Raw genomic sequence first — 19,102 nt, 5'->3', positions numbered from 1 at the left:
TGAAAAAGAATGCTAAAAATTATGCAGTAGAGAAAGCATCCCTGAATACCTTTACAAGGTGAAGGAGAAAAGGTGGCCCATCAATTACTCTTTTATTTATTTATTATTTAATACCCCCCTTTTCCCTTTTGATGGGACATTAATATGTATCAAATGAACTTGTTAGAGGCAAGCATTTCAGTTTTCCAACCATTTGTAAAATTGGTTATACAGTCATTATGGGGTCACCAAAATATATTTCTTCTCTCATACTTTTTTTTTCAGAGCTATTTGTACATTTTTTGTGAGTTGTGTACTCTGTGATCTAACCACAAGCTTCATCTTGCTCTCATAATGTTTACAGGGAGGGGAACACTGTACCCTCTTAATATCTTTTCATCTGCTTTTGATCACTTGGTTAATTTCTCCCCAAGTTCTCATATCCCTGATGCTCCTCCAAGAGAACGCAGGCAGCAGCTGCTGGCTGCTGCAGCCTGCCCCCGCCACATGCTCTGAGCCCTCCATGGCAGGCGGCAGTGCTCATGGAGAGGAGATGGCAATCTGGGATTTTCCTCCACTTTTTTATTACAGCTCTGGCAGATATTCCTGCAAGAATACATGTAGCAGGAATATGGGACACACTTTAAAAGACGTCTAAAGAGGGATGGTACAAAGCCCAAACATCCATCCATAACAATTCAGTATGTGTGTATGTGAGCAGAGAGAGTAATCTCTTTATTTCTCTCCCACTCTCTCTTTCTCTCTTTCCCTCTCGCTTTCTCTCTTTATCTTCCTCCCTCCTTCCCTCTCTCTCTCCCTCCCTCCCTTCCTCCCCCTTACACTTTTGAATGGATTAATCTTCAGTGTATTTTATTCATTGGCAGTGAACACACTAGGATAGTTTAGAAGCCCTTGATCTTTTTTTTTTCCTTTGGTGATAAAACTTCCTACAATTTTTTTCCTCGATAGAAATTGTCTTTGCTTACTTACTTTAGTCCCCCAGTCACTCCTTGTCTTTGTCCCTCCCTCCCTCCCTCCCTTCTCCCCAGACCTAAGACAGGATGGCCAGCTGGATCAGTACCATCCAGTCCTAAGGAATTGACCCTTAGAGTCAGAACACTTACTTGTATGCATCCCATGCATTTTGGGGTGCCCAGCAGATTCCTGGATTTTCTCGGTGACAGTAGCACATGTTTCTCTCTACCTTAGTAAAGACTAAAGGTAACCCTAGACATGGACAAAAGGACTGAAGGGGGTGGACTCCCTCATGGAGGCAACAACTGAACCCAACTAATGGATTCATTTTTCAAAACATCCCTCGCCAAGTAGAAAATTATGTGAAAGGCATACCTTACTTAAACCCACTTTAATCACAGGCCGAGCTCCACAGTTGAGTTTTGCAATACAGAAACAAGCTGTACCAGGGTCTATTGTTCATTCATTTGTTTAGCAGAGGCTGATGAAATTTCACTGTGTTGCAGGCAGTTTTAGCTAACAGGGCTCTAATGCTGACCACAGGAAGTACCCTCTTCCCTTGTTGTTTATATCATATTTTCTTTGAGACGAAGATACAGAAAGATGACTAAAATGAAATTAATATCCAGTGTTGCATGATAAATATCCATGACTTGTACATCAAGAATCTAGGGACAAGAACCTCAGTTCTCCATGGCTACATGGTTCTGGTTGCACACGAAAGGGGACATTAAAGTAGGAATTCAAGGAGGTGACACAGCAAGCAATATAAGTATTGGGGGAATTTTCAGAGAAGGATTTATGTTCAAAGGTTTGTTCAGAGAATGAACTTTACCTGTCAACATCCAGAGATGGCTGAGAGGTCAGTGTAGATGGAATACAGGGGACAGAGAACAGAGGCCTATGCAACAGAAAGGGACACAGTGCAGGGTAGTGGCGAGCCTTGCCATACCCCGAGAGCCTCTAAAGAGGTTGAGCTTTTCCTAGGTGAGGAATGGGGAATTGCAATTTACTTCCTGTATTATTTAGAGTTTCTATTGTTGTTATAACACACCATAGCCAAAAGCAACTGAGGGACAGGGGGGATGGCTTTTATTTTAACTTAGAGTTGTGCATTTTGGTCCATGGCTAAGGAAAAATGGGGACAGAAACTCAAGGCAGAAACCTGGAGGCAGAACTGAAGCAGAAGCCACCAGAGGGGTGCTACTTACTGGCTTTCTCCTCATGGCTTCCTCAGCCTGCTTGCTTACAGCATCCAGGACCACCAGCCATGGGAGGGCATTGTCTACAGTGAGCTGGTTCCTCCCACATCAATCATCAGTCATCAATCAAGACTCTGGTTAGAGCATTTTCCCAACTGAGGTTCCTTTTCCCCAAATGACTCCAAACTATATCAAATTGACATAAACCTAGCAGGACACATTATTTATTTGTTTTAAATACAAATAACATGTGGAACAACCAGGAGAATGCTCCAGTTTAGCAGTCTCTGCCTTGCATAGCAACCTGGCCAAGGGTGTAATCCTCTTAGTTACCTTGGGGACGCTGGCATGGCACTGAGTGGCCGGTTCTGCTGCTGCTGTCCATGCAATTGATTTGATTGAGATTAATTTTAATTCCTTGACTGATGGTTTGGCGAAATGACCAAAGCCTAGTGTAGATCTGTGTCTCCTTGACATCAGGTGGTCCACTTGCAACAAATTGACCTTTTCAAATTAATTTATTTTCTAATAGAATGCAGATTATAAATGTGATTTCTAAATGTCACGACTCTCACTGTAACTGAAAATTATAATCCAATAATTATTTAATTTATTGTTCTATTATCAAATAATACTGACCTGTACTTGGGAGGCTTTGTTTAAAAGATATGACTGCTTTAGGTGAATGCATTTTTCTTTAGTTTATATCTCTTGCAGGATGCATAGCTAACAAGCTCAGCATGGTTGCTATGGTAAATCATTAATTTTCTAACAGCTTACTTTTTTAAAATTATTTTTGGCCATTTACAAATTAGTGACCCTGTACTATAGCAGTTTAGTAAGCAAGTTTTTATTGTAGACACCCTCATCTTGGAGTCTGAGCTCCCCGGAGTTTCTTAGATAGCCATAGTGAACTCCCATCATGCATCAAGCCATAAGGAATGCTAAGGATGTGTTTGCACAACTGTGATATGTGTGCAGTTAGGGCTGGCAAGAGAGACACGGCAAAAGTGTTAGACTCCTAGGGAGATATCTTTCCATTCGGCACAGATAACGGAAAACCACCCATGCCACAGGAAAGGAAAGAGATGCTATGAGATACATGGTTTAAAGTTTGAGAAGACATTGAGAAGCAGGGGTTTGCACTGGCTCCGGAAGGAGTAGCGTTTTGATTGTAACTGCTGGATGAACAGGGAAGTCCTCTAAATCGGAGGTGAAGCAGGTACAGGGAAGTGGTCATGTGGGAAGAAGGAGGCGCTGGGCCCCAGTGTGAGAGTCGGGGGTGTGTAGAAGGGCATTGGATCTTCTGTTAGCAGGAATCCAGGATGGGTTTTGAATAGAGGCGGCGACTCTAGAACACCCCACTAGAACCATGGTGTGAGAAGATCCCAGAAGATTTCTTAAATATCCAAGAATTAACAAAGAATATGCTCCAGTTTTATTTTTTGTATTTCTTAGGAAATGGGCTGATGCCTTCTTTTATTTTTCATTGTGGGAAAGAATTAGGAGAGAAGAGCCTGCAGCACTTAGTAGTCATTTTACAAAAGAAGGAAAACTCTACTCAGTGATGCCTTCTGTTAGTTTGGTCTGGTAGCACGGGTCCATAATCCCAGAAACTTAGGAGATGGAGGCAGGGGAGTCATGAACTCAATGGGATGCAGAGTGAATTATTGCCAGTCCTGTCCCTATAGGGAGATCCTGACTCAGCATAAAAGTAGAACTGGGGATAGACTTCAATGATGGAACCCTTGCCTACCATGGAGAAGGTCCTAGGTTCAATGCTCGGACCATATGACAAAAACTTGTAGTGAACAACATATTCCTAAATGAATGGGGGTAATTTTGTGCTATTGTCTTCGCTATACCGAAGTCCTGAACTAAAGTTCCACTCCCCACTGGGTAGTGTTGTACTTCAGGTTTCTGATGGTGTGACGATAAAACACCAGGAACAAAAGGAACTTGGAGAGAAATGGGCTTATTTTAGCTTGCAGTTCCACATCACAGCCCATCACCAAGGGGAGTCAGAGAAGGAACCCAAACAGGGTAGGAAGCTGGAGTTAGGAACTGGAGAAATACGGCTTACTGGTTTGCTCCTCATGACTTGCTCAGCCTGTTTTCTTATAGTACCGGTGCCCACCATGCCAGGGATAGCACCACCCACCTTGAGTTGGCTCAGCCAACATCAATCACTAATTAAGAAAATGCCCTGCTGGCTTGCCCACGAGCCAGTCTGGTGGGGGGGCATTTTATCAACTAAGATTCCCATTTTCCAAATGACTCTAGCTTGGGTCAAGTTGACACAAAACTATTCCGCACAGTGAGGTAAGTCACAGTGCACTTAAAATACCCAAGTCCACGGCAGAGAACAGACTTTCACTTTTCATTTCGCTCGCTAGAAATGTGCTTAAACCCTGCTGTTAAGGTGCATTTAAGACTGTTGAACAAAACGCCTGCGCTGAGCTCAACTATAGCTTTTCCTTTGAAATTTTGCTTTTGTGTTTTCCTTTTGGAAATTAAAATATAATTTCAACATAACTACTCTCTTTCCTCGGTCATTTAAAAATTCAAACATTGGCACTGGAGAGATGGTCCCATAGTTCTAAGCCCTCTCCTCTCCCGGAAACCCAGTTCAATCCCCAGCACCCACAGAGTGGCTCACAACCCCCTGTAACTCCAGTCCCAGGGGATTTGATGCTCTCTTCTGGCCTCTGTTAAGTACAAGGTTTACTTGTAATGTGTAGACATAATACAGGCAAATTACTCATACACATAAAGTCAAACAAAATTAAAAACTCATACACTGAAATTACAATAATTATTGGTGCTAGTGAATTATTCAAGGCATATATATATATATATATATATATATATATATATATATATACATATATCCAATGTATATTTGACTAAAAGATTCAAGATCAGTGACCATCTTGCATATGCTTAATTTATCATCAATTGAAAACACAACAAAATAAAACAAAATCACAGGGTCTCCTTTCCAGGCCATCCCCACTGCTTTGTGTCAGCTGCTGATCTTCAGAAATACTTTTCACCAGAAACACTCCCCACCTATTGCCAGTGACCACAATGGGCTGGGACCCACAAAGGAGTTTTTTTTTTTTTTTTTTACTAGTCTTCCTATTTCCTACGCTGGTCTCTGCAGGCTTACTCTTGCTCCAGTAGCAGCCAGCCTCCAGAAGCCTTCCTCTTTTCCTACCTGCACTCTGGGAACTCTGACTGTTGGCGAGGACTCTGGTCCCCTAGCTCTATCCTGCAGGCCCTCTTGGCCTTTCCTCCTAGCTCATACCAGTGCCAAAACGCAAGCATGAACACCCAAGATAATATGCCTCCCTCAGAAACTGATAACTGTACTGGAATAGACTCTGAGAAATGCAATCTAACTGAAGCTTAGCAAGAACTTAAAAACAGAAATTATGACTGTTTTGGAGAATCTTAAAAAGGACATGAAGAGCATGAGAATAGAAATAGTTAAATGAGATAATACAAACCATTGACTATGTGAAAGTAGAAATAGAATCATTAAAGAAAACTCAAACTGAAATAAAACTGGAAACAAAAAGCTTATGATGTCAGACTAAAACCTCAGAGGTAAGCCTTACTAACATATTAGAAAACACAGAAGAGAGACTTTCAGGTGGATATCCCAGCCAAAGAAAATACTAAACCAAAAAAACGAGACAAAAATTCCATAAGATCTGGTTATACTATGCAACATATACCAAACCTATGAATAATAGGGAGAGAGGAAGAAGAAACAACCCAGGTCAAAGGCACAGATCATATTTTAAACAAACCATAGAAGAAAACTTCCTAATATAAGGGAGATGCCTATGAAGGAACAAAGAACACACAGAACACCAAATATACAGAACTAGGAGAGAAACGACTCATGACCCAATAATAAAAGCATTAAAAATACAAGGAAAAATAATAAATGGTAAAAAAAAAAGTAACATATAAAGGTAGCTCACTAAAACAATGAAACCCTAGAATCTAGAAGGGCCTGGGCAGATGTATCACAAACTTTCCTTTTTGTCTTATTTTTTTTTATTTTTGATTGTGTGTGTTTATGTAGCTTTTTTGCATTATTTTATTTGGGGGGTTGTTTGTTTTTGAAAGGAAGATAGAAATAACATGTAGTTATGTGGGTAGGAAGGTGAGATAATCTTGGAGGAATCAGGGAGGAGAAAGCATTATCAAACATATTGTTTAAAAATATTTTCAATAAAGGCATAATAGTTAATAAAACTGACACATAAATATGCAAACTCCTTTAATCAAATACAACCAAGATGATCTCAAACGACTGTTAGAATGTACCCTAACTTGACATCTAGTACTGGATCATTTTTATTTTCTCTCTCATTCTTTCATCAGTACCATGGTAATGCAAAGGATGACAGAAAGCACTTTTCAGTTTTGAAATATCCTAATAGTTAGGTTTATTTACTATTTGTATTTTCAATTTGAGTGCACTCAAAACCAGACTGGCTTCTTCTCTAGCCTAGACGCTCTTCTTCAAAATGTAGTTGCCTTCTAGCATAATCTACTGGACCAATTTGAGAAGAATGCAAATTGTTTAAATTGCTCAGTGTGTGCAGAAGCAAGAAGGTCTAGTCATCTTAGTATCTGACAAAATAGACTTTAAACCAAACTAATCAGAAGAGCGAAGAAAGGATACTATAGGCGGAGGTTTCCTGTGCCTCAACTGCTTCCCAAATAACCCACACGGAGACTCAATATTAATTGCAAATGCTTGGCTGATAGCTCAGGATTATTGGTAGCTAACTCTTTCACTTAAATTAACCCATATTTTTTGTTTATGCTTTGCCACGTGACTTGGTATCTTTCCTCAGTGCTGATACCCATTTTGCCTCCTCTGTGCCTGCTGGCAACTCTCCTGCTCCACCCTTCTTCATTCCAGTATCCTCAGTATGATTTTCCTCCTGCCTAACTTTATCCTGCCTTGCTATAGGCCAGTCAGCTTCTTTATTAATCAGTGAGAGTAATGCATATTCACAGAGTACAGAAAGATTATTCCGCAGCTGGACACTACAAATTCATCCAAGAGGCTTTTACAACTCAAACCATTATGTGTGGAACACAAAGGTGCCCAAGTTTATATATTTTATATCGACTCTTTTCTAATAAATTATTATAATTAATTATTTTCTAATAATGAAAAACGTATTTTATTATTTTCTAATAAATTCAAATGAAAATAACTCTATTGTCTCCACTCAATGGAATGCATTTTGGAACAAATTTGACTCTTCTTTTGCAAGCACAGCCCGTAAGGGAAAGCAACCTATGGCCAGAAATATGGCCTCTATACTGTTTTATGGAACTGCAGTGTTTTGGTGGAGCATGCATGTATGCTATATCCCTAACAGGCTCACTTACATAACTTTATGGGAAAAATTTTCTGTAATTCCTTTTACCAAATAAATACCACACAAATCTCCATTTGCATTTTCAATGAGGTATTCTTTGTAAGACCCTGTAGTGGGGCTACATGATGGAAGAAACATGGACAATCATAGTTTTTTGTTTGTTGGTTTATTGAAAGATTAATATGGAGATTTGGCCACTAAATTAAATAACAGTAAAATTTAAGATTGTATTAACAAGTTTATGATCAATATAAAAACTAGAAGTGGCATGTTGCCAGGATTAGGCTTTGAAGTGTAGATTTGATCCATGAACCAACAAGTTTAGTCTTGGGGTGGAGGTTAGATAAAATGAAAAAAAAAAAACCACAAATGTATCACCTATAAGATTATTAGGTATAAACAAGACTTAAATCCAAATGTAAGGTTATAGGATGTTATTCTCATATGTATGTGTTTATGTGGGGACAGAGGATGAGCACGTGAGTTCAAGTACCCAGCTGCCAAAGGTGTAGGATCTCCCTAGAGCTAGAGTTGACAATAATTGGGAGTTGTGAGCCACCTGACTTGGATTCTGGGAACCAAAGTTGGATCTTCTGGAAGAGCAACGGATTGTCCTAACCTCTAGGCCACCTTTCCAGCTCCCCAAAGAGTCATCTTTTAGCACAAACATTCAATTCCTCTTGGCCACTTCTCCAAACATGCGTGGTAACTGAAACAAAGAAGAAGCAAAAGGAAAGGTTAATTAAATTAGCTTTGCTCTACTCGACCAGGGCACCGTTAACATTCTGGGCTTTTCATGAACCACATGCAGCATGTCGTAAGGATAGTACTGGGTCACGTCAGTCAGGCTGAGAGAGGGAGAATGCAGGGTGGGGATTTTCCAGTCTCCTAAACAAGAAGGAGGTGAGAACAAGGCTGAGCACATCACACAGAATGGCATTTCTCAAATACATTGAACTCTTCTATTGAATGGCAAATCTCTTATATATTAAGTCAAAGTAAAATCTTCCTGACTCCTGCTTTGAGCCATCTCAAACTCAGTGATGTAAAGCAGAAAACTGTGGATGTAAATAACCTGCCTGTCACATAATGGATGGCTGTAAGAGTTCAAAACAGGATGAATTATCACTCAGATTATAAGAGACGTGGCCCTTCATGTGGAAGATCTCACGTTTTACATTGGAGAGAAAATATTTTTTTAAATTGAAAGATTAGAATAAAAAATGTATATCGTCTACCCAACTTGAAATAAAATATATCATGGATTAGGGCTACAACTTAGTGGATATTTGCTGTTCCATCATTAGCAGTACTGAGTAATGAAACAGAATAAACATGGAAGCTCCAAACACAGACAAAATAAAAGCAATGCTACGTGGTTTCATGGAGCTTCAATTCTGTAGGTCTGTCCACAGTGAGGTCTTGCATGCTACTTTAGAGCAGAAGAGTTCTGAGCAGGAACATCTGTAATCTCATTTTCATCTATCTGCTGATTACCAGATAACTTTTAGATACAATAAATGTGTAATTCTCAAACATTAGACAGGGCTGGAGAGATGGCTCAGAGGTTAAGAGCATTGCCTGCTCTTCCAAAGGTCCTGAGTTCAATTCCCAGCAACCACATGGTGGCTCACAACCATCTGTAATGAGATCTGGCGCCCTCTTCTGGCCTGCAGGCAGACACACAGACAGAATATTGTATACATAATAAATATTTTTAAAAAATTAGACAATAAAAAATCTGTGTATTATGTGTCTATGCATGCATAAAACTGGAAAATGTTGTCTTCCAGTACCCACTGATTATGTCCAAATACTGTTGACTTGGTTTGGGAGACCTCTGCAGAGTCCAAAAAGGCAAAAATTACACTATGGTCACAGTACCAAAGTCTCCTTTTCATATGCTATCAAACAAGAAAAAAGGAATTGTCAAACTACCTGGCTCCAAAAGAAAAAATATCTGAATTAGTCAACGCACATTCCACAACTGCAGTTAGATGATTCTTAAAAATTGCAACATTACCTAAACCTGTGCACAAGGGCCAAACGTATAATTGTAACATGATTGGTTTAGTAACTAAATATATAGATTAAAAATTCAATTAAACAACTCAACAAAGATAAATAAGACTAAGAAGATTAGAAGGGAATTGATAAAGAAAAACAACTCCCTCAGAGTAGGGTAGGCAGTGTAGCACAGCGGCAGAACGCTGGCCAGATGTGTGCAAAGCCGTGTTATCTCCCTTCGTGGAGACAGAAGGAAGTAAAACGCAGAATGAGAAGGAGGAAATGCGGACAGTGGTGCAGTGGCTGTGATAAATCCACATACCAGCATACACCCCCAATACTAGTGCAATTGATAAGCCATTTACAGTGTTAAAGAAAAAAAATATGGTGGGGATGAGAAACAATAAACAAGATGCAACTGTGAATACCAGCACCTCTTCTCAGTTAAGGAACCAGACAGTAGGGCTGGCTCTGGAAGCGGATGTGAGAGGACCCGAGTGCTGGGAAGATGCTCGCTCTCTCCGAAGGAACTAAAAGACCGTTCTGCACATGGAATAATGCATGTGCTGAAAGGGCAAAGGAAATCATCTTTAGAAGTGTAATTAGAGGAATTTAGATATCAGACAGTGAATCTGCCATATAGTGAAATTTATTAGTCGTGGAAAGTTTAGAAAAGTTTTCAAATGATTCTAAACTTTTTCTGTGCATTTTCTTCTTTTGTCATGAAGAAAAATAACCTATCAAGGAGATCAGTTGTGTTGATAGTGTTTACATGCATTAATAATATGAAAATTGGAAAATGTATTAAATTCTTCCTTGTGACTAGAAGAAGTCATAACAAGAAAAACATAAGGAAAAGAAAATAATATGCTTCCTGTGTATCAGAAAGGTTTGACACATTAGGAAGCATACCGTGTAATTGATAGCAATGATGTATTAATGGTGGAATGTTCCACAGCTGTATCAGCAGGTGTGGAAGGGGTACTGGAGAAAATTCTACTCCCATTCCTGAGTATGGACCAAGTAGTCCAATAATTTGGCAACCATCTTAGTTATATTTCTGTTACTGTGACAAAATGTAGGACATAGACAAAGAAAGTAAAAAATAGTTATTTTTGGCTACTGATTCAGAGGTTTCAGCCCATGGTCACTTGGTCCCATGCACTCTTAAACAAAAGAGTATGCCAGTATCAGTGTGTGGTACCAGAGCTTCTTCACTATGTCTCACTGTGGAGTGGAAGGGAAGGAAGGGAGGAAGAGACAAATGGGATGGAAAAGGAGGAGGAGGAGGCTGCAGTCAGAGGAAAGATGTACCCTATTGTCTAGGTCTACCAGTTAGATTATGAAATTCAGAGTCTTGCAAGATCGCTCTATCAGCCAGGAAACAAGTGCTTTATGTCATGAGCCTTTAGGAAAAATGCTCCATATCTAAACCATAGCAGCATGGAAGGATACTTCCTTACCACGAGTCCCAGGGTCTGCCCAAAGCCTCAGAACCATGACAGTAATACCACAATATTCCTTCTATGCCTTCACCTCCAAAATGAAAGTAGTATTATGGCCTTCTCTAGCCAACTGCTTAGAGAATTAAACAGGCTGAAGTTTATGAATCAATCAGTGAAAACATATATCTATATCAGCTACAGCCAATCCAAAATTATATGGAAAAATATTATGTACATCTTAACTAAAAAATCACATTAATTGCTATCACATAATTTCAGATATCTGTAAACATAGTTAAGCAACAGAATATAAAAGATCAGTAAGATACATATTAAGAAAGTGATATTGATAGCTGTATTAATTAGAAAATTAAAAACCAAGACTGCAACATAAAGCAAAGAAAATAGTATTTCTAAGATCTATATGAAGATATTCTAGAACTTAGTGAATGATTTGATAGAGCACTAATTAGAGATCATTTAGCATTAAATAAATCTGAAATATGAAGTCACTGTGTAAATGATAAGAGACTTGGTAAGTTGGTCTGGGAAAATCAGCTGTTTAGGAAGTTAGGGTAAAACATCCCACTAAGCGCAATAGTAATTTCAAGAAGAATTAAACACTAAACACTTAAAAGAATGCAAGTTCTTTTCGTTTCTTCTTGGTTTCTGTCAGAACTAGTCCATAAGACCTTATTACTGAAGGCCACACATGTTTTACTTGTAAAATGTATCAAGTAGGAACTGAGCTGTAAGCTTTCTCCCAGCTCCCAAGGTTTCATGGTCTAGAAAGCACTATGCAGCCTGATGAGGGCCGATGGTGTTACACAGCTGCAAACACTAGGGACTAGAAACCCAGTCTGTCGAGCAAGAGGTGCCCACTGTTATAGGAGTGCCATGATTGTTCACGGTGGTAACCAACAATGTTCTGATTGTACTTAAGGCCCATCTCATAATTCACAGTCTCCTAGCTGGGGGTGAACTTATTATTGCTTATCAGAATTGACATGGTTTCAAGATGCTTTCTAAATATGTTTATAGCCTCAGGAAAATGCTACTTCTGCTCTTAATAATCTTACCCCTCTTTGCAATGAAATATGATGAATGTGGAGAGGCTGGCTGTTTGGGTTCTGAGAATAAATGGTGGCTGGGTATACAGGCCTAAACAGGTCATTTGTACCACCTCCATTGAAGCTGAGTGAAGACTGTGGAAAGGGAGCAGGAAGAACGTAAGAGCCAGAATCGTCTTCTAGATGTGATATAGACAATGTCGTCATAATCTCACAGCAGCTGCACTCACCTGCATTGGGCCTGCACACGCCCACTAGATCTGTCAATAGTCAGTTAAGGATCTGGGAGGGGCCCATGTATTCCTATCCCTTCACGCTTAACTATTGGATACCAGTGGCTTCTGAGAAGGGCTATGGTTGTGTTCAGTTGTGGACCCACTGACAAGCCTACCATGCTTCAGTGAGATTTCAAAACCTGTGGTCAAACATGTGATGCTTATGAGACCCAGTGAGTCTCAAAACCCAAACCAAAGCACTTTCATATGTGCGGAAGGGGCTTGGTGTGAGGGTGGAGGGAAAGGAGGAAGCTAACGTCAGGCAGAAAAAGGGTAGGATAATCAGAATACACTCTATACATTGATCTAATTGATGAATTCAGTAAAAGCTGTCAAGAAGCTGATTATATTAAAGGGATGTCTTGGAGATACAAGTGGAAAAGGAGCAGTAAGAGAGAAAAATTCCTAAGATCCTCAAATGTCAGTCGATGTAGCCTAAACACCAGTTACCATGGTAAATTGAAAGACGAAAGATGGAATGGTTCCGAAACCAAAACAACAGTGAAAATGGAATTATAGCCTATAAGCAAATGTTTGTGGCCAGCATGTATTTTTTTTTAATTATTGAATCTGAGTCAAGTCAACCTGGCAGAAAAGTTAACCGAAAAGAGAAACCCTGGTAGCCCAGAAATGGCCTCTCTAGTTAGGTTCTCAGTAGTTAAGAATGGAGAACAAATTGGCAAATCAGGGAATGAACCACTGGCCTCTCATGGAACTTGGCTGAGGTTTTGCAAGTTCCTTAGCTTCTCTGACTTTGAGTCCTTATTGTTGATATGAAGCTAGTTCCTCCATGTATGTTGTGAGGATGTGCGAACTGGTGAATATGAATCAGTGCCCGCGCACGTCAACTGTCATGTTCCTTTACCTTATTTTAGCAATTTAAATGATCCTGTTAATATAAGCATCTGGATGGACAAATCTGCTAAGAGTTTTCATTATCAATTGGGAGGAAGGAATGCCTTGGAATAATGCTGGAAAGAGTGACTCAGATAAAAATGGCTTAGAATGTCATGTGTACCCATCTCGTATCTGGGTATCTATTTTAAAACGACATTTGGAGCTCACAGGGATGAAGTAGTTATCTATAGTCAGTCACACAGACACAATAGCAGAAATGCGAACTAAATATATCTGTCTGCTTTCACAAAGTAGTCTCATTTGTTTACAAAAGCTCCTATGTACCAGAGACCTGCTCATTTCCCCAAGGTAAAATGTGGAGAAAAACAACCTTCTTCACTGGGAATGCAAATCACTTAAGGATTTCAGGAACCCAACCTGGCAAGGCTTGTTTCGGCCCTCAAATCACCCACCTCCCATGACTCAGTGATTATACCAAGGGGCTGTAGCTTGAGAAATGAATGGATGATCCACACAGCCTTCTGCCAACATTTATCACAGTCTAAAATTGCTGGAGACTGGTGGATATAAAGAACTATTAACACACAACTCATCAGATGTAATTTAAAAGAACATACTTTACACCTGGGTTGATGGTACAGGCCTGTAATCTCAGCTACTCTGGAGGCTAAGGCAAAAGAATGGCAACATTCAAACCCTTCTTGGGCTTATAGGATGCACTTAGTGCCAAGCTAAGCAACCTAGGAAGACCCTGCTTCAAAATGTTAAAGAAGAAAGAACTGGGGGGGTGGTATAAGACAGTGGAAGAGCACTAGTCCAGGATATCTGAGAACCTGCTATTACCAATATATTAGCACACATATCTATGCATATGTATATATGCATAATTTCTGCACATGCAAATTAAATCAAATGGAGATAGATGATATTAAACATATGCCATCTATTTAATAATTCTTATGTACTTCCCACTGTGACTGACTGCTGATATATTTCACCTCAGAGATAAGTAGCATTATTATTTACATCTTAAGGATTAAGAAACCAGAACAGAAGAGTTAGGTAATTTAAATGAAGTTATCCAGCGAGCCAGAAGCAAAGGCAGAATTATCAACTCAGTTCATTCGCCTCTAGGGTCTGCCTCAGACATTGCCTGTCCTCTTTAGATTTTTTTAATTTAAAGTTTATTATAAAGAAATCCTAAATAAGAAAGATAACATAACATACAGAAGTTATACAGAGACATGGTGCATAAAAATGCATTTGAGAGTGTAAATGCAAAGTCCAAGGTAAACCTCAGGATGGGTGTTTAACTGTTTAGAAGCTCCTTGAGATGAAAGAACTAACATCAATAAGAGTCTACATTACAAATTACAGATGCATCTGTCCAAAATTATTAATGTTGTATTCTTCTTGTAAATTTTTTTGTGTGTAAATTTTCCCGTAACTTTTAGAATCCTCTGTAAAGTGTGTATGGAAATAGCTTGTATTTTAGGAACAGTGGCTGTGAGAAGCCCGAAGAGTATCAGGCTTCATGACATTTCTTGATTTCGGTTTTGGGTTTGCTTCTGCTACAAGGCTTGACTGCCTTGGAGAGGAGATGTAAGATATGGTGACATGGGCCAAGGAAGGGGTTCTGGGCTCCTTGAGCTCCTGGGTAGCTGATGTCTATGCAGGGATAGGCATTAACCTCTCCTGCTGTTTGTAGCTCATGTCACTGGCCCCTGGCCTGGTGCTAAGCTGCATGAAGAAAGTAAAGTGCTATCAGATAAAGTGGATCAATTGTCCTCTTGCCAAGTCATGTGTCTCACGTGTCTCTCTCCTTATCATATTCTATTGGCAAGTTATTTAGCTTGTGCCTCAACTGGGCTCAGCTGCTGTACAATGATGTAGCCACATTTTTTTCCCCCATCATGTGGAGTGAAGAATAGTATTTGATACAGGAAACTAGTCTTTATCCAAATGTTCTCCCCTTTCTAGTTTGAAGGTCAAGCAGTGATGGAATCGATACTACTTTTTACTTGGGATTTTGATCTTAAATGCATGGCTTTCCTCTTTAAGCTCTCCCGTGGTTTTATTCCTTCGTATTGATCCTGATTCACTTTGGTAACATATTACATCAGAGAGTTTTATGGTGAATCACAATAGAGATAATTCTTGTTTGGGAAAAATGCGATTGGGATTTTTTTTATTTTCTGTGTGTCCTCGTGTGCTACAGTACATCACCTTCAGTTCATGTTTTTAAAAACAAGGAGTAGAATATTCCTCTGACTCAAATGTTTTATTCACCAACTTTTAAAAGCTTTTCACATTTTCAGTGCTTAAGAATAAGCCCAGGTGATGCTCTTTTATGTAGAAAAATGTTAGTTTTGGGATTATTGTGGTTTATATTAGAATTTTTCTTTTCTTTTTTTAATATTTATTTATTTATTATGTATACAATATTCTGTCTGTATGCCTGAAGGCCAGAAGAGGGCGCCAGACCTCTTTACAGGTGGTTGTGAGCCACCATGTGGTTGCTGGGAATTGAACTCAGGACCTTTGGAAGAGCAGGCAATGCTCTTAACCACTGAGCCGTCTTTCCAGCCCCAGAATTTTTATTTTCTTAACATGGTAATTTTAAAGTTTAATTTGTTTGCACATTTACACACACACACACACACACTTCACAAATATATAAAACCTCCCTGCCACCTTTCTACCATATCTTCCTTCCTCTGCACAAATCTGTCTCTTGTATTCGTTTCTGCTCCTTTTGATTGTGGCCCATGAGGATTAAGCAGCCCCCTTTGAGTGACTGTGGCTTTGGAGCTATTGTTTGGAGTCTTGGAGCAGTGGACTTCTCTGGCAGAGTCTGTGCGTGGCCACCGTTGAGAGGGGAGGGCAGGCCCTGGATATCGTCTGTTCCTTACTGTGGTTACAGGCCACTCTCACAGTTTTTCTTTGATCCCAAATCTCAAATTATTATTTAGTAACAGACTTCCTGGTGTTTTTTAAAAATCACTGGATAATTATCAAAGAGTTAGCTTTTACCGTACTCCAGATGGATGATTTATGTTTCATACTGAACTGAAAAATAATCTAACGTAGATAGAAATGACCATTTTTAAATCGTGGTGGTTACTTTTGATAATTATGGCAGTAGCTTCCCTATATATGAAAAGTACTGTTCCTAACTTAAATCCTTTATTTAAGACTAATTTTTGTGACTCTAAAGTTTCACTGGTAAAAATGAGGGAGATGTGCATCAAATTCCTATTTAATCTGTGGTCCAGGAATATATATATATATTTAAGGAATTGGGTGTTTATTTTTGTAATCTTCAAGTTTTTGAAATTTGTATGTTTTATATTAATCTGCTATTAAAGTAGAAAACATGATGATATTTCATTATATCTCTGACTTTGATGATACCTTTAATGTTCCTATGTGGATTCTGAGTTTTGCTGACACAATGCTGGGGACATTGAGTAACAGGAAATGATCATTTACCGAATTTAAAAAAAGAGAGCGAGAGAACCTCCCTCTTCTATGAAATATTTTTATATGGCTACTTTTTTGTTCTTCTGCTGACCTTCCCTCATCCTTAAGAAACCATGGAAATTTTAAGATAACATTACAAGAACTGAAGACCGAAACCAAACGAAGTTGGAAGCACTTCAGCTTGGCAAGTTGACATGCTGTTTTTGTATTTATGTCTTTCAACTTTAACACCGACAATTTATTGAGTGAGACTCTACGCCAGAGCGGAAGCCGCAAATCCTGTTTGGACACCGTTGAGGAAGGAAGCTGGGACTTTATGGGACACCCCCTTCCTCTCAGCCACTGACCAGGAAAACCATCTTTCTGTATGAAAGCTATTCAATCTGAGAGGTGGGGCGCTTTGGGAAGGAAGATGACCTCTCCCTTGTAAAGTGGAATTGCTGTTTCCCCGCCGTGACTTACTCAACTCATTTCCACCAGTGTTTATAAGAACACTTGTGTGAATGACTGCAGTGACAGCAATAGTCATTTAAAATATGGCTCAGATTCCCGGCCTTCCAATTTTCCAAGTTCTTTGAATCATCAGGCGTCACAGTCACAAGGAGCCCGGGTTGTGCTGAGGCTCTTTAGAGTGGAACATGCTTCCTAAATTCCAGAAGTTTCATCACCATCCACCATGGCTATGTAGGACAAGCAGGGCAGCTGCTCTCAATGTCAAGACAGAACAAGGAATTCTATAGCTAGCATGCTTTCAAGGGAGCCCAGGGCTTTCTGAACTGCAGAAGGAGGATGGTGCTTGCTGAGAAGGGAGGTTCCTGTTTGCTGGGAACTGCAGGCAGGTAGCATAGGGAGAGGAAGTGCCCTGAAGTCTGGCAGGGAAGTCACAGGGTCTTGGTCCTGTCAAAGACATGGATGTGTAGGCATGTTGTATATCTTGAATGATTTGGGATCTTGATTCCAATTTCAGGTAGGTTTTGATTTACTTAATATTAATTTGGGGGGCACCAGTAAACCACTGATAGCTTCATAATAAAAATTAGTTCCTTTATTCATTTTCTTATGGTTCTTTAATCATTTTGGTAATAATTTTATAACTAAATTAAGACTGCTAAGAAAAGAGAGCTCTCCATTTTCTTCCTACGTTAGCACCTTGCATTACTACATTGATTTGCCAGCATGAAAACATCACCAATAGTTGTATGTTATGAATAAGTAAACTTGGGTCTCAATTGGATTTCATCTGGTTTTTCAATAATATATATTTTTCTTTCCCAGGGCCCAGTTCATGGCACTATATACTTCTAACCCTAGTCTTTTTGGAATCATAACAGTTTCCTATTCTGTCACTTTTTTCTCCATGATTTTGACAATTTTTAGGACTATTGGCCAGAAATTATAAAGAATGGTCATCGTATTTGAGTATGTGGAAAATGTAAACTTTAGAATTTGGGAACAAAAAAACTTCCTGTCATCTTGTCATAATCTGTGCTACACACCATGTTGAGCCAATGGTCGTTACTTTACCTTGCTGTCGATTGCAATGCCACTCTAGAATTAAAAGTTGACTCATCTTTCATTTATTCCCTACCTAATATTTGTTTCATCTGTAATCATATAGTGGGAAAATGAGATCACTATATAAACTGTAGGTAAATTACCCAATCATGCTAATACATACAAAATGAGTTGTAAAATACATTTTTATAGAGGGCAAAAAAAATTAAATACGTTCTCAACTTAGTCAAAGTTAGTTTTGATTTTTTTTCCATTTAAAACATGAAGAACATTGGCACTAATATGTACTTTGTCTTTTTTTCCTAACAGATTAGAGATGGACAACCAAACTGTTACGTGTTGAAGAATAAAGATTTGGAACAGGCTTTTAAAGGGCTTATTTACTTAGAGATGGACCTCATATATAATCCAGTAAGTGCCCTCAGGATGTGCTCCCCACCCCAGCTTTTCAATATGGAAAACAGATGATGTTCAGGCTGTGTAGTCTCAGATTAATGTCAAACGTTTTAGAATTGAAGCTGGAGAATGGTGGTGTTGTGTTTTATACCTTAGCCATAAAATTCGTCTTGAATGCTCCCAGGTTTCAAATAGTTGAGCCACAGGATTGGTGAGGCCTAAATATCAAGGAAAAAAATTAAAAATAAAGGAAACAGTAGTCTTTGTATATCTATATATACATACATACTTTGTATGTCTATATGTTATCTACTGGTCATTCAAAAATATCACACATCATACATACATATAGTCCATTCTATAAACATACATTTTAGGTTTTATATATAATCCACATGCAATATATAGCATATCTGTTTAATCTGTGATATATAAGTGTGTGGGCTCTAAAACAATGACTGTCATAGATTTTTATATCTC

General features: G+C 39.0%; 1 protein-coding gene across 3 annotated transcripts in view; it reads left to right on the top strand.

Annotated features, from left to right (window-relative positions):
- Mctp2 (multiple C2 and transmembrane domain containing 2) overlaps window positions 1–19,102 on the top strand; it is a 223,919-nt gene that overhangs the window by 126,432 nt on the left and 78,385 nt on the right. For all 3 annotated transcript variants that reach the window (XM_075952326.1, XM_075952327.1, XM_075952328.1), the window contains one exon: window positions 18,536–18,637. In XM_075952326.1, the coding sequence (XP_075808441.1) occupies window positions 18,536–18,637 (102 nt within the window). The remainder of the gene's footprint in view (window positions 1–18,535; window positions 18,638–19,102) is intronic.

This window comes from Microtus pennsylvanicus, chromosome 18, assembly GCF_037038515.1.
Source record: "Microtus pennsylvanicus isolate mMicPen1 chromosome 18, mMicPen1.hap1, whole genome shotgun sequence".
NCBI lineage: Eukaryota > Metazoa > Chordata > Mammalia > Rodentia > Cricetidae > Microtus > Microtus pennsylvanicus.
The sequence above is the reverse complement of the archived record's forward strand: the minus strand, read 5'-3'. Positions and strand labels throughout refer to the sequence as shown.